At 41.2% G+C, this 16,033-nt stretch overlaps 2 protein-coding genes across 2 annotated transcripts; both read left to right on the top strand.

Annotated features, from left to right (window-relative positions):
* Positions 1-1,343: 1,343 nt before the first annotated feature.
* Positions 1,344-9,383, top strand: LOC310816628 (NXPE family member 3-like; the record flags this gene model as incomplete). The annotated part of the gene is made up of 5 exons (XM_083686881.1): positions 1,344-1,421; positions 5,981-6,762; positions 7,761-7,828; positions 8,314-8,520; positions 8,828-9,383. 5 exons carry the CDS (start codon positions 1,344-1,346, stop codon positions 9,358-9,360), a joined length of 1,668 nt encoding a protein of 555 aa, XP_083543007.1. The 3' UTR covers positions 9,361-9,383.
* A 1,025-nt stretch (positions 9,384-10,408) lies between these two features.
* On the top strand, positions 10,409-15,698 carry aurkb (aurora kinase B). Its single transcript, XM_083685786.1, has 9 exons — positions 10,409-10,522; positions 10,737-10,778; positions 11,515-11,599; positions 11,729-11,774; positions 12,063-12,251; positions 12,578-12,716; positions 14,349-14,497; positions 14,753-14,927; positions 15,111-15,698. The coding sequence occupies exons 1-9, from the start codon at positions 10,514-10,516 to the stop codon at positions 15,282-15,284; spliced, it is 1,008 nt and encodes a 335-aa protein (XP_083541912.1). The 5' UTR covers positions 10,409-10,513; the 3' UTR covers positions 15,285-15,698.
* Positions 15,699-16,033: the final 335 nt, after the last annotated feature.

Below are 16,033 nucleotides of genomic sequence, written 5' to 3' on the forward strand. Positions count from 1 at the left end.
GGTAGGGAAAGCCTCCCCCTGCAGATGAGAATATAGTACTTCTGTTTGGACTCGTTGTTTCACAGCAGTTTGACAGACTGTTTATCTTCAACCAGGCTTAATTAGTTTAGATATGATCGTCATAAATATAATTTAATAGCTTCATGACAGAGCTCTGAAGTTGAACAGTCTCTGTTTGTTATTTGATTTAGTCTGATCATGACGGTCATCATGGCAACTAAATATTGTTTTAACGCAAATTGAATTCGTGTTGACGTTGTCGACAGATGTATGTATCCACACAGAGGAGTGTGTTTCTATGAAAACAAGTCCAGTTGTTGTTCCGACGATATCAGCGACGTCATTCTGGCTACTGGTGTCTGTGTGGACTAGATGCTGTACATCATTTGCTGGCAAGTATGATGCCATTTCTGGAACATCACAATTTCTGAAATGTAGGCAATGGTTGTTTTATATTTGGCTACATTAACATGTTTACTCCGTTATGTTAATTGCTTAGCTCTGGTCCAGGGCGTCCGTGCGGCTTGCTGGCAGCAAAGCTTGAGTTGGCTTAGCATCCGTCTCTCTACCAGTGTTTCCCAAACTTTTTTTCTGGAGACCCACTTTTTAAAAATGACAAACCATCGCGACCCAATTCACAATAGGCCTTATCTATAAGTCGTGAAAAGAGCGAATTTGTGCATAAATGAACGTTCCTGACCATTTTACTGCCATTTCCGCATCACCTTATATTATCTTGAATATGTAAATCACAACTTCGTTTTATGCACGTGTTATTGAAAACATACACACCTGTTGAATACTTTATAAATGAGACCTAATACATGCATTTAGGCGGAGTTAACAGGCTATTTTATTGTTTTCATTTCCATCAGTAAAACAAACAGAATGTACGCTTGCCTTTCATGCTAGATTCAATGTTATAAGTACAATTATCAGAACAATACGAACATTCAGTACTATCCAAAACATGCTTTTTAAAATGTTTTTAAATGTTTTTTTTAAATGCTCATGCCTATTATCAGAACAAGTAGGCTTGTGTTTAAGTGCAGCTATTATATGTTATCAAACAGTCAATCAATCAATTCGTTAACCACATCAGGTCTATTCCACGTCAAATTTCATGAGGCACATTATGTGCTATTTGCCTGGCTAATGTGATGGGTGTGGCTGCTTGCTTTTTAGTATTGCTTCCCAGTCCGGTGTACAAAAGGTGCAACGCGCATATCGGGAGCAGCGTTCAGTCTATTTCTGTGTTTTGTCTTTATTTTAGTAAGAACAGAAAATCCCACTTCGCACTTGTGCGATCTCGATCCCTCGACCCTTCCATCTGTGCCGTCATCATGAATGTGACCCTGAGCAGGGATGGCTTCACGTCCATCTTCATGATGGCTTCCCTCACGGGCGGTAGTTTGGCTAACGTTGGCTATCTGGTCTTTAGCTGGGTCTTTCTTTTGTATTAGCCAAGCATCCATGTTTGGCGACCCAAATAAAATCTTCTGCGACCCAGTCTTTGGGAAACATTGCTCTATGCAATCATGTGGACAGATAGTCGGAGAGTATCGAAATAAAAATGACCCCACCAAGCCACAGTTTGTAATAAAATCCTTCTTTCACGGACTCTGATGGTTTATCGGGTGGTTGTTCCCTTTGACGGCAACAAGTTGCCAAATTTCTCTTGCAAAGTAATTTAATATAAATTAAAGGCAGTTAGGTTTTACAAAATCCCGAGTTGGAGCTAAAGTTAGGTAACTAGTAGTTAAAAGTTTATTATTTTATTTATTTTTTGGAAGGCACACTTGTTTTCGCTTTATGCCCGCCAAAGAGGACAACCACCAAAGGAACAATCAGAGTGGGGTTGTTTTTGTTTTCATTTATTTGGCGCCGTCTGGCGTCCTCTTAGTTCCCTCTCTATGTTTCCCCCGTGTTTTTGCATGATTGGATCCAAGGTCTTTAGCACTTTCACCAATATTGATGATACGAGCTGTTTTTCCCCTCCCTGCATGCAAAAGCAACTGACATGGTTGAATAAAACTGTAGATGAAGACAAGCAGCACATAAACGTCAGTGTCCACCGAGTGCACATGAATTGTGCAACAAGGGTGTGAGGAGGCAGCATAAAGACAGTGTAATGGAATCAATGTATCTGCCTCTTCATGGTCATGTTCTTGCATTTCCACAAGGATTGCATCTGCCGAATTTGACTTTACCTCTGTGCCAGCTGCACAAACAAGGAATTGACCACTTGATGCAAAGTTTCCTTTCAAAGCAACTTTCCTTGAAGGTACAGACTAAGTTTATTCTTTGTTTCATTGTGAGAGAGGAGCTGCTTCGTGGTTATGTTTTGCATAACAACTGATTGCATCAGGGGAGAAACATTCTCATCAGTGACTGGATAAGCAAATTTTTCAAAGCTAGATATGTGACGATGTGAGCCTCCAGGCCCCGTTTATAGTGTTTCCCACTGAGCACCTGTCGAAATCTGTCTTGTTTTAATTTTTAATCAGTCGTTGTGTGTGTTGCACTACCACCGCACCAGCGGGTCTCAGCCGCATACCTAACCCTAACCCTAACCATACACAGATACTGTATGTTACGTTTCTCCCCCCCTTTTATATCCCTAGACGTAGTATCTGGGGGGGTTCGTATAGGCTATTTAATTATAGTGAGCTTAGTATTGTATAGTCTGTAACAAATTCGATGAAAATACAAAGATGTCTTTACTAATTGAATCCAACCGATCCATTTTTTTTCATGGGGGGGTTCGTCATTCAAACCTGCCTTTCCAGTATGTACACTTCCTAAGTGTGGCATGGTTCATGCTCTACAGATTGTATCACCCTGTCTACAACAGAAATTCACACAGACATCACATAGACCTTAGTCTTCAATCTTTATTCCAGGAACAGGAATAACAAAACATAAAGCACATGCAAGAAATAATTTAAATGAATCATTAAAATAAATAAAAAGGAATAAATACGCCTATATAAAGAAAACATCTCTATAAGTTAATACATGTAAACCTAGCCATATAGCTAAAACACCTGTTTAAATAACATAACAAACATTCAAATGAATAAACATTACAAAGAACAACGAGAGATCTAAATAATAGAAAAGGGGGTGACTAATCACTAAACTACCAAAACTATGCAAAACTACCTGCTTCAGAAATTAATTGCATATTTGTAAGTTGTCCTGCATGACGGAGATCACGTCATGATAATTAGACTAGGTTGCTTGCTCGCGAGTACCGAGGCCAGTAATGACGAAATTACAGCGTGAAGGTGGCAAGTCCTACTGACCTACTTCATAGTTGTTTAACGGATATATAATATAAAAAGTAAGTAAGTGTTTTTTAATCGTGGTTTCATAATTAAAACAGTGCCTACCTGAGTGATATCATTCACCGTAACCGAACTGGGGCTGCGGATACGGTGCTTTTCATGACAAGTTGTATTCGGAATATCGGAAGATGCGACGTTGATTGATTGACTGAGACAAAACCATTTGGAAGGGGGGGGGGGAGTACTTTTAAATTTATATGGTGTATTTTTTCGTGGATACTATTATACATTTCTCTCTTTATATCTGATAGAATTTCAATAACAAATCATTTAAAAAAAAATACAATTAACACCATCCAAAAAAAGGGCACTTTTTGATTAAGTGCGTTGATGAAGTTTATAGGCTATTTAATTATAGTGAGCTTAGTATTGTATAGTCTGTAACAAATTCGATGAAAATACAAAGATGTCTTTACTAATTGAATCCAACCGATCCATTTTTTCATTAGCTGATTATGCATACTTGACAGACTGTTTATCTTCAACCAGGCTTAATTAATTTAGATATGATCATTTAGATTTCCAAATGTGATTGTTGAAGAAATCTGATATGTTTTGTAAGGCAATACAAGGTATTATTTTTTTTAATTTCTACGACGTTTCAGGGGTGTGTGGGTGTGTGCGTGTTTTAAAAAGTTATATGTCCGTTTTTGGAAGTTTTTTTTTTATCTACATGAGCATATTCTGCAACATCATGTGTCTGGATAATAAATACAAACAGCACACATTTAGAAAGAATCCACACTACCCCTGAATTTGTGATGTTTGCAAATAGGGGTGAGGTTAAGCAACAAAACAAGAGGCTACCACTCACTCCACAGTAAGCTTTCTCATGGATCTCATTTGTTTTGCCCTAGTAAATAATGGATGAATCAGAATCAGAATTATTTTATTTGGCCAAGTATATTTGCACATACAGGAAATTGACTTGGTGAGGTTGGGGCATGGGACATAAAAAACAACTATATATATATATATATATATATATATATATATATATATATATATATATATATATATATATATATACAGTACCAGTCAAAAATTTGGACACACCTTCTCATTCAATGGTTTTTTTTTTTTTTTTTTTTTTTACTATTTTCTACATTGTAGAGTAATATTGAAGATATCAAAACTATGAAGGAACACATATGGAATTATGTAGTAAACAAAAATGTGTTAAACAAACCAGAATATGTTTTATATTTTAGATTCTTCAAAGTAGCCACCTTTTGCTTTGATGACAGCTTTGCACACTCTTGCCAAGGTGTGTCCAAACTTTTGACTGGTACTGTGTGTGTGTGTGTGTGTGTGTGTATATATAAGCAAAATATTAACTGGGGTGGGGGAGGGGATGGAAGTCCCAGAGTCAGTGAGAGGCAGGGAGCTTGTTTGTGAGCCCCACTGCCATGGGGAAGAAACTGTTCAGGTGGTGCAAGGTTTTAGTCTTGATAGATCGGAACCTTTTGCCGGATGGAAGTCTGTGGAAGAGGTGGTGACCAGGATGGGAAGGATCAGCGATGATCTTTCCTGCTCTCTTACTGGTCCTGGAGTGGAACAGGTCTAGGAGAGACGGCAGGTTGCAGCCGATGACCTTCTTGGCTGACTGAATGGTCCACTGCAGTCTACCTTTGTCCTTGGCAGTGGAATTACAAGGGACACAGGATATTCAATGTAACAAAATGCTTGGGGCAAGAAAGTCTTCAACAATACAACAAGCAATCAATAATGTAAATACAAATGGGGTGGGGGGTGTCAGTTGAGCCTTATCGTATAGCCTGCAGGTAGAAGCTATTAAGAAACCTGTTGTCAAGGACAGTCGAACAGGATGTCACGCCCTCCACTTCCACCTGGCCTGTGTCAGTCTCTCTCTCTCCCCTGTCTGTGTCTGTCTGTCTCTGTCTGTATGTGTGTGGGCGTGGCCCCAGGCTCCAGCGATCCAGTTGTGTCATCATCTTTGTCTACACACCTGTGGTTCATCATATCATCAACTTGCAGTATTTAAACCCTGGTTTCCCATCCACTCACCGTGCCCTGCCTTCCCTGCCACCCAGCCCTGCTTATCATTTACCCTGCTTTCCTGTTTCCCCCCTGTTCTTTTATATACCCGGTTCTTTTATATACGTGTCCTGTGTCTGAGTTCTGCGCTTGGGTTCTTTAGCTTGGACTGTAACACAGGATACTTTCAATGGTGCACCTATATAAGTTTGTGAGGATCTGGGGGGACATGCCGAATTTCTCCAGTCACCTGAGGAAAAACAGGAGCTGACGTGCCATCTTGATCACTGTATGGGTGTGGTGTGACCATGACCACCCCCCCCCCCCCCGATTATTGTCCTGGCACCAGTCCGCCAGGACTTTTATTTTTGTTCACTTTGATATGTTCTCATGACTTAATTAATTAATCTACCAACAGATGAAGAGAATGGGAAGACAGCAGCAACTAATATTGGGTGTCATTCCGTTGATCATCATTTATGTTTTATACGTAAGTTCTAAAGGCAAATTCAAGTCATGTTACCCTGCATATAATTCTAAAAAAAAAAGACATTTTGCAAGGGGATAATTAATAAGTGAAATTATTGTAATCTGAATTGACTGGTCACTGTCTGTCTTATGTCCCACTGTAGGTATTTCAACACCACGAGAGCTCAGTGAACATCTTACCTCCATTTTCACAATACAAATTGAATTACACTCCCTCCACCAAGCCTCTTTGTAATGACACCATCAACAGGACCTTCATACCAACCAATGACCCATTAATAAGTACGGAAGACTGGGAATCTCTGGTGAGAGAACTACAGTGGCCGTCACCAACTCAAGTCCTCTCATCCACACAGGAGGCCACAGACGCTACCAAATGTTCCTTTTCTCTCGTCAACCCCAATTCAAACCACACAGTCGGAGGGTATGTAGATGTGACAGTTGTTGCTAGAGATGCCAGCAGCAGGGAGAAAACCTATGGAGGGGATTTTTTCCAAGCCAAGCTCTATAACAAACAGCTGAAGGCCAGTACTTATGGAGCCGTGACAGATCACTGCAACGGCACCTACACAGTCCGTCTGGCCCTGCTCTGGCCCGGAGCTGCCCGGGTGTCTGTCCGCCTGACGCACTCCAGCGAGGCGGTCCAGGTGCTGAGCCGGCAGAGGGAGCAGGACCCTGACAAGGTCTACTTCCGTGGTTACTTTGAAGAAGGCAACAAGAAGGAAGTGGTGATGTGCAACGCCAAGAGGAGCTCTAGGTTGGTGGGGGACGGGTCGCAGTGCTGCTGTGAGTACAGAGAGCCTGTCACTGGGGAATACTGGTTCTGCCGACGGCCATCTTCCCTTCCCTGCCAGGCACTGGTCTACCACAGCATGGGGGGTTACCAGGCTATACTCTCCAAGCTGGAAACAACCCTTCTTAAAAGGTACATCCCCTGCAACATGAGCCTGTATATAGGCTAGTGTGACTATATATGTATATAGCCTACTGTGTGGCTTAGAGCATAACACATGTGGTGGAAATCAGGGTCTAGGGGATTTACCACCATAACGATCTTGGTGAGACTTTGCAAAAATGCACGAACACAATATCTGTTTAGTAGAATTGAATAATGGTTGCAAGCGTAGCAAACTGTACCATACGGATAGAAAGCGCCATATGAACAGAGAGCCTCGATACAAGTTACAGCATACAATTTATACCTTTGAGATGGTCCGATGAACAGGCGGAGCTTTCACATGATTAACAATGCAACCTTGAAAGCAGGTGGCATGATCTGCAGTAGTCCTAGATAACACCCTGGGGCCAGGCTCCAAGAACAATGGTCCTGTGGTTAGAGGTTTTACGTCTATCGCTTGGGGACATACTGATCCTATGAAAAGACACTTAATGTGTATTTTCATCTTCTACTGTCAACAAGTTGTGTAGGGCACCTCTGGATTGATGGTTATTCTGCTACAGGCAGTAAATATAGTTAGGCTACTAGTTAGGCCTATTGCCTTGTGACTCGATAATGGGCTCGGTGTAACTACCTAGGGGGTTAGTCATATGGAACACTAAAGCACATTCCAATACATAAGTATGTGTGTGTTAATCAATATATGTGTTAATCAATATGTGTGTGTTAATCATAATGCTGGAGTATGTACATATACTGGTTTTTCCATTACACACATTGAACATGTGACTGTCTACGTGGGTCAAGTCCTAGAATTTTGAAGGCCCAAGGCAAGATCTTAGCTTGGGAACCACCCCACCCCCCACTCATGCTCCCAATCTCAAGCCCCATGTCTTCAGCTGTACACTTGGAATTTGGAAAACTACAAGGTGCCATCATTAATCCTTTACTGTCTTGCAAGAACACCTCTAGTTACTTGTAATAATTTTAAATGGTTGTAACATAGCAGCTTTTATTTTCTACAGTTCCCTCAACGTTATAATACCAGGTGACGATTCAGTGGTCCATGTCCAGCAACAGGTCATTGAAACCCGTAAGTCCCGAACATTACTCCTTTTCTCACTGAGCAGCCTCCAGCCAAAGAGAAAGAAGTAGGGGTGTAGAGTAGTCAGAGTAGGGGTGCTGATCTATGATCAGTTTAGCCTTTTATATCATAATGAGTAAAATTACATGAATATATCCGAGATCACCATGTCTATCTCTCAACAGCAGTAATTGATGGGGAGATGCTGTGATGATGAAATCACAATGTGATTGCCATATGCTATAGGCTGTAGTGTGTATTTTTATTTTTCAGAAGCCATCATCTGCTCTTGGATGTAATTTAAGATAAAGTCAGATCATGTTGTTCATCTTGCCTTCATGTTATTGACGAAAGTGGATTCAATGTTTATACAGTACCTTAGCCTTGGTAACCAACACTGTATTAGTGTATGTTGTCATCCAGTTGTCATCTTAATCATTAACCCCACCATATTACCCAGAAGGTCTGAGAATAATGGATGCTTGTCTTTGTAGGATCACATCCAAAATGCCAACCTGGTTTGCAAATCCCAGTTCCGGCAGGATTCTACTTCCAGGATCGCTGGACATCAATGGTGTGTGATGCACGGTCGTTTCCCTCAGCTGATCTAGTGTCTGGGTGCCTCAAAGACAAACAGATCCTAATGATGGGAGACTCCACCCTACGCCAGTGGTTTGATTACCTGAAGCACGCTGTGCCAAGTACGATACAGCTTGTAGTCTGCAAATCTATTCACCTGCAGTTTCTGGTGTACATTATGAAGTGATTTATTTGTCTTTAAAGTGAAAATGGTAGGCATATAATATTTGAGTATTGTTGCTGACCATGTGCACCCCTTCACGGCCACAATTTACCCATCTTCTAATGGCTAGTTCCAGCATGATAATGTCAATCCTACTTTGTTACACCTGTCTTTAGTGCATTCCCTTGCACTCCTCCCAATGTCTATCTGCCAAATTAATTTACATGAGTTGTACTTACATGAACTTACATGACTTACTTCATCAGCAATGAAATCCCTGGACCTTCACACCTCAGCCAAATCTGGGCCCCTGGAGGCTGTTGACACCCAGTCCAACACCCGCCTTATTTGGCGGTCCCACGGCCCCCCCCTGCGGACCAACAAGACCCCCTGGGCTGACCTCCACTACATTGCCAGGGAGCTGGATGACCTGGCAGGGGGCCAACACTCTGTCTTCATCTTCACCATCTGGGCCCATTTAACCACTTACCCCCTGGCTGTGTACGCGCACCGTCTGGTTGTCATCCGTAGGGCCGTGGCCGCCCTGCTACAGCGCTCCCCCAAAACACTAGTAATGATCAAGTCATCCAACACGGGCTATAAGGATGTGTATGGCAGCGACTGGCTCTCCTGGCAGCTTGACAAGGCTCTCCGGGTGATATTTAGGGAGTTGCCTGTGGTGCATGTTGATGTTTGGCAGATGACCTCGTGCCACTACTCCCCAGACAACATCCACCCGGCTCCAGTGGTGGTCAAGAATGAGGTTGACCTCCTTCTGTCCTTTGTCTGCCCACAGTGATAGAGTTACGTTAGTAAGTAAGTTGTGTGAGTTATAAAATCTGTTATTTTTCTATATTGGGAAAGGGAATCTCCATGACAACAAAATCAAAGATTTTATCATCTGTATTATTATTTTAAGAAATAACTGTTAATTTGATTTATTATTTTGATCAAGACAAGCTGTATTGCTATTTGACCTTTCCTGCTGAAATTCTCAATAAATTCCTGAAATCTATCTAAAAACAATCTTGTCATGCGTAGGTGTGGTAGGAGAAACCATGCGAGTACTGTTTGTGTAAACAGGTGTGGTTGCACTGTCTCAGTTTGACCTGACAAAAATCCCAGTGGGGTCAAAATGTCCTTTTGTGCCATGGGAGCAAGGCTTGTGGGGCACACACACGACCGTTGTGTGATTTCCACAGCTTACCATCATATACAGTATACAACCATGTAAGACCCACGCGTCCTTCAGATCCCTGAGGAATGGGTTTGCAGAGAGATCTTCAACTTCCACAAATACAAGCATGCAAAGATGTGTATGCTGCTATTTGCCATCCATTGTATTGTCTAAACTGGACAAGGCAAGATTCTAAGTACCAGAGTGCTGGTTTGCAGAACAGGAATTTGGCCAAGACAGAGATTTAGGAGTTTCACCGGTTTAACAATGGAAGGTTATAATTTGTCATTCGATAAAGGATCACATGGTTGGTCGTCGCCTAGCTATCTATTTTACCGACAATTTGAAAAATCTACCTCTCTCGAACATAACACGTTTTTGTAGATATTTACTAAAGTTAACCGACAGTGGGTGTTGCCATCACGCTTGTCGTGAATTATTTATATTCTACAGACTATTCTACAACTTGTGTTGCATAAAAATACTTCGTCGATGTTCCCTGTGTACCAAAGGTACTTTCCCATGCCCGTCCAGTCCGTGGCGGTAATGCACAATTTACGTCGATTGCCAACCGCCATAAAACCCCACAGAAGAAGAAAAACAGCCAATCGCATGCGGTAACAGTGGCTTTTGAAAACGTTGGCGGTCGCGGAAGCCAGCAGCGGCAGCGGCAGCGGCGGCGGGTTAGAACACGGAGGGGTTGCTGCCTGCACTAACAATCTCACATTGTTGTTTATCGTGTTTTTACTCCAATCTTTTTCTCAGCTATTTCAATATGATGCAGGTAAGAATTTTACTTGGTTAGATACACATGTTGCAGCCTTTAGTGATCTCCATTCGTGTAGTTAACTTAAGCTGATAATGAATGGCTCGGCTAGTATTGTTTGAAATCTAGTTGGTGTGATTTGCTAACATGCATGGCTAGCTCTACTGCCAGCTAGCCGCGGTGTATCGACGTCCTCGGGCTTTTTTTAAATTAATTTGTCTTTTTCTTTTAGCAGAATAAGGAGAATCACGATCCTAAAGTGCTCCAAAGACCGGTAGGGCTTCATCTCTACCAATATGTGTAATCAATTATAGCCACTGACATAATGTAACACAGCTACTGAAGTCGTAAGGCCTATTCGATTTCACTCATTTTAATTACTATCCAACATTAATTACTGGGCTCGCTTTCGCGTACATTAACATGGGTTTTTATAGGGACCATTGGTTTCCTATGACACATTTTGAAATGCACCGTCTCTTTCATGTTTTAAGCTTGACACCTCAATTCAGTTTAAAATGTGTAGACTGAGACTGACTCTATTTTATAAAAAAAAAAAAAAAAAACTTTCATTCAGATTGTTGATACTATTCAGATATTTTAAACTGTTAGCATTTGAGGTCCATTAGGTTTATTAATTAACAGGTTTCTATCAGGACCATTGGTTTCCTATGATACGCTTTAAAATTCATCTCATTTTAAGCTTAATCTCAATCCAACTTTAAAATGTGCCCCACTTAAATCATATTCTATACATACTTTTCGTACTATTGGCTTTTTTGAATCTACACGTTTAAAGTTGCATTGTTTCAATGAAGGGCGTACTGTTGCTAGGGCCATACTCAAAATGCTACTCCTCTTTCATCTTTTAATCTTGACAGTCCAACCCAACTCTGCCATATTTAGATTTTGCAAACTCTCAAAGTTTCTTCAGGAACATCCTTTTCTTGTTCTATAATAATGCTGTCCTAGCATGTTATGGCTAACACTGTGTATTTTTTTGATGATAGATTACAACTCCAATGGCTAGTGTGGGTCCACAGCGAGTTCAAGTGAACCCTCGCCCAGAGGCTGCAGACAAAAATGCCATCACAGGTGGGCACTGCCATCATAAACCATTATACATGTGATGCCTTTTAATATTTTTCAGATGGCACAGCAGACTTTCTTGGTGTTGTATAATTCATTGTCTTTGTTAAGTTATGTATCCCCATTTCCCCACAGGTCTTGGGAGGGAGCCCACCAGTTCCTCCTCTAGTTCACCTCCACAGTAAGTTTGCTTTCCCACAAAACACGTCTTGTTAAAGGCTTAAAAATGACTTGGATAAAAAGGATTTAAGAATCTTCTAATGTAGTATTTTGCTCTGTGCATTTCATGTCTTCTGTCTTTGTTTACTTCACCGACACTCGGAGATGACTGGGTGATGGTTTGTTTGTTTGTGGAAAATGTTTAAGTCTAAAATAGAATGTTAGGCCTATTCTGTTCTTCTATATATTCAAGGTTTAATCTCCCTGGTGTTGTGTTTAGTTTTCCAACAAATGTGCTTTATTTAAACAGGAAATTCACCATCAAAGACTTTGACTTTGGACGGCCTCTGGGGAAGGGCAAGTTTGGGAATGTGTACCTTGCACGGGAGAAAAGGCTGAATGTTATCGTGGCGATGAAAGTTCTGTTCAAGTCTCAGATGGAAAAAGAGGGTGTAGAGCACCAGCTTCGAAGGGAGATCGAGATTCAGTCCCATCTCAGGTCAGTACCCTAGTTTTGAGTTTAATTCACTACCTTGTGATGGAATTTGACGTAATCCTGACTGTTAAATCTCCTCAGGCTTCATGTTGTCTTGACAACCATTCACATTTATGTTTGTGCTCTGTCAGTTAATAACTCTACGTTGTATCCCTATTTTAGCTAGGATTCAGGCATGTCTAAAGACTATGTAAACAAATTAATTAAATGCTAGCAAGTGGTTTTGACCCAGCTATTGACCTGAACACAATTCTTGCTTTACCTGCATATTGTTTTATGGATATATACAAAAGTCATTGAATTAAACTATTTCTTTCCCCTTTCTTAAGACACCCCAACATCTTGCGCTTCTACAACTACTTCCATGACCGCTCACGGGTCTTCCTGATCCTGGAGTATGCTCCACGTGGGGAGATGTACAAGGAGCTGCAGCGATGTGGGCGCTTTGATGACCAGCGCACTGCCACGGTAACAGAAGTGTCCATGTGTGAATCGCAAATATCTTTCCTCAACGTCATGCCTCCTCCAAAAATATTGTATAAGATGGTCCGAGTGGAGGAACCTCCGATCTTCTCTTAGTGATGTTGGAGAAGGTGAGGGGAGGCAAGAAACCTTTGGGATTTACCACAGCCCTGTCATTTCTAAAGCCGAGATGAAACTGCCTAGTTTTGAAACTGCACAGATCAAAACAGCATAAAATGATGAAACTAAAATGATCTTGCTATCTCTCCAAAATTCCCTCACTGAAACAGCAAATGTTAGCTAAGTTATCCAACTAGCTAGGAAGCTAGTTATAACAAGCTAACTGTCAACAGAGTTGCTTTTGACAGCTCCATCTCGTCTTAAGACTGACCGTTTTTAGACTGACTTCATGTTGAGTCTTCGAGACGCTGATAGGAGAAGTCCTAGCACTGAGTAGTTCAGATTAATAAAACAGCGTTCTGAAATCGTTGGGTCTTGACTGTAGATCCTGACCGATACTGCATTTTTTGAGTGACAATGGTAAAAGATGCTCTTAATGCTGATTAGGCAAAAAATCATATCTCAATGACCTGAAATGATCTCCATTGATAACTAGTGCAACATTCATTTATTTTATGGGCTGTTACTTATTGCCAAATGAGAATTTCACATGTTCAGTACACTGCATATTGATATCAGTGATTTGCTGTTCAATCTAACATCCACTGAGTTATTTGTTATACGCATTATACTATATTTAATTTACAAAAACGTAAACAAATTCACTTTGAAAAGCATTCTTAAAACATAAGAGTTGCCAACCACCGTAATTTAATGGTTTATTCCAGCCCTCCCCCTCCCCAAGATTAACTTTTGCAAAGTGGTATATTCTGCTCTCTTCACAAGAGTAAACAAACCTGCATGTGTAGTACCTTAATTGGAACAACGCAAACTGCTTATGACAAAAGTTAGCTAAAATGTCTGACTCTTAAATTCATGGCTACAAGCTAGCCATATTAACTGATTAAATAAATCATTGGGAAATAATGTAACTCCTCACTTATGCCGAATAACTCTTGTTCAGTCAACATCCTTTTAGTTAGTGCCTGCTAATTGACTGCTGGTGCTACTTTGCTAAATTCAGCCACTTCATTAGGCAGTCCAGTAAGAACAAACACCAATGTACATGTTTATTAATTCCTAAAAAGTCATGTGTATAATTTGCTCTGGAAAAACCCAATCACAGTTTTTTTTCATTATCAGAGGAATATGTGCCGATTTCTGTAAAAGGCCAATATCAGCAGATAATATCGGTGCTCGGATATCTGTCAGGCTGTAGTTGTATGTGTACCTGACTTTTGGTACACAAGCCAGATCTAAATTCTGAGGAATCTATTGGTTTTCTTCTCTATCCAATGACTCGAATTGTAACGTTTTGTAACAGGATGTTGTATTTGCAGTTGAGTTACGATTGCTGGCATGTGTTGCATGATGGTCTGATTGTGGCCTTAGTAAGTTTGGACCAGTTTAGGGAATGAGACGTGACACATGAGTTTTGACATGTCTTAATTTTATTAAACTATGTATTGTTCAAAGCCGACTAGAAGTGATCTAATATCTGCAAATGCCCCTTTTCAGTACATGGAGGAGTTGTCTGATGCACTGATGTACTGCCATGAGAGGAAGGTAATTCATCGGGACATCAAGCCAGAGAATCTCCTGCTGGGCTTCCGTGGAGAGCTGAAAATTGCTGACTTTGGCTGGTCTGTCCATGCTCCGTCTCTGAGGTGAGGAATCACCGAAACCCATTCCAGCTGCAAACTGGATTTAATCAAGATGTTCTGTGCAGTCTTGGTCATGGTCAAGGCTAGCGTATTCTCTATCGGTCACTCACTGCAAGTCTAACACATTTCCCCCCCTTAATGTTGAGTGTATTTCTATTATGTGGGGACCAATGGTGCTTTGTAGACCACCATATCTTGGAATGTCATTGTCACCATTAAAGCTGCAACTGTTCTTGTCTGCCCACCCCCCCCTTCTAGGCGCCGCACAATGTGTGGAACACTGGACTACCTTCCCCCAGAGATGATTGAGGGGCGCACTCATGATGAAAAGGTGGACCTGTGGTGCATAGGGGTACTCTGCTATGAGTGTTTGGTTGGAAACCCCCCGTTTGAAACTGCCAGTCACTCTGACACATACAAGAGGATCACAAAGGTTTGCATATTTTGGAGTGAAGGCAAGAGAAATGGAGAGAAAGAATGTCTTTGTAATTTAGAAACATTTGCTGACAGTTGAGAAATGGCATCGTTATTTACATCTCCATTGCAATGGATATAGATATGCAACCAAGGCTATTGTAGACGGCGAGACTGACTAATTACTTTCCCTGGGTTGTAGGTGGACTTGCAATTCCCCAAGGTGGTGTCTGATGGTGCGCGGGATCTGATCTCAAAGCTCCTTCGGCACAGCCCGGCCATGCGTCTCCCACTGCAGAGTGTGATTGACCACCCATGGGTGCGCACCAACTCACGGCGAGTTCTACCCCCAGTCTGCACTTCCAAGAAACCCTAAACCAAGCCTTGGTGCCAGTGTGGTAGAATGACTGTCATCTGGAGGGACCAGTTTTCACTTTTTTTTTTTTTTTTTTTTTCTTCTTCTCTCCTTCTTTACACTGCCAGTGTCTTGGTATGTCATGACTTGAATGCCACTGTCACCCTGGTGATGTACTACTGTACAGCTTGTTGTCTCGTCTACATGTTTAGCGTCTGTATTTATCAATGTTTGGCATTTTAGTTGTGGGATTGTTTTTGTTTTAATCCCTCCAAGATTTTAAATGGCCATGACAATATACTATTTCTCTCAAACTTAATCCGGCAAAGTTATAAAACCACAGCACTGCCGGGAGCAAACTGAAATGGGTGAAGGGGAAAATTGTCTGATACCTTTAATTTCTATTAAATATGTTTTCAAACTCAAACACACACTTTTTGTGATCAAATCTGTATTTTATTTTATAACAACCACTGAGAGTAACAATACAACAAACTATGAAATGACAGAAACAAATACACAATTCCTACTCGCACCCCTACTTATTTTCCGTATAATTACTTTTTTTTTCTGTGTAAATGTAGAATGTAAATAATTATACAACAACTATTGCGCACTATTGTACTAAAAGACTCAGTAGTCGTAATAACGGACACATGATAGCGTGGCCGAGCGGTCTAAGGCGCTGGATTAAGGCTCCAGTCTCTTCGGGGGCGTGGGTTCGAATCCCACCGCTGTCAATACGTTTTTGCAATCCGAGCAGTCATTTA

The sequence above is a fragment of the Argentina silus genome (assembly GCF_951799395.1).
Source record: "Argentina silus genome assembly, chromosome: 15".
Taxonomy (NCBI): Eukaryota; Metazoa; Chordata; class Actinopteri; order Argentiniformes; family Argentinidae; genus Argentina; species Argentina silus.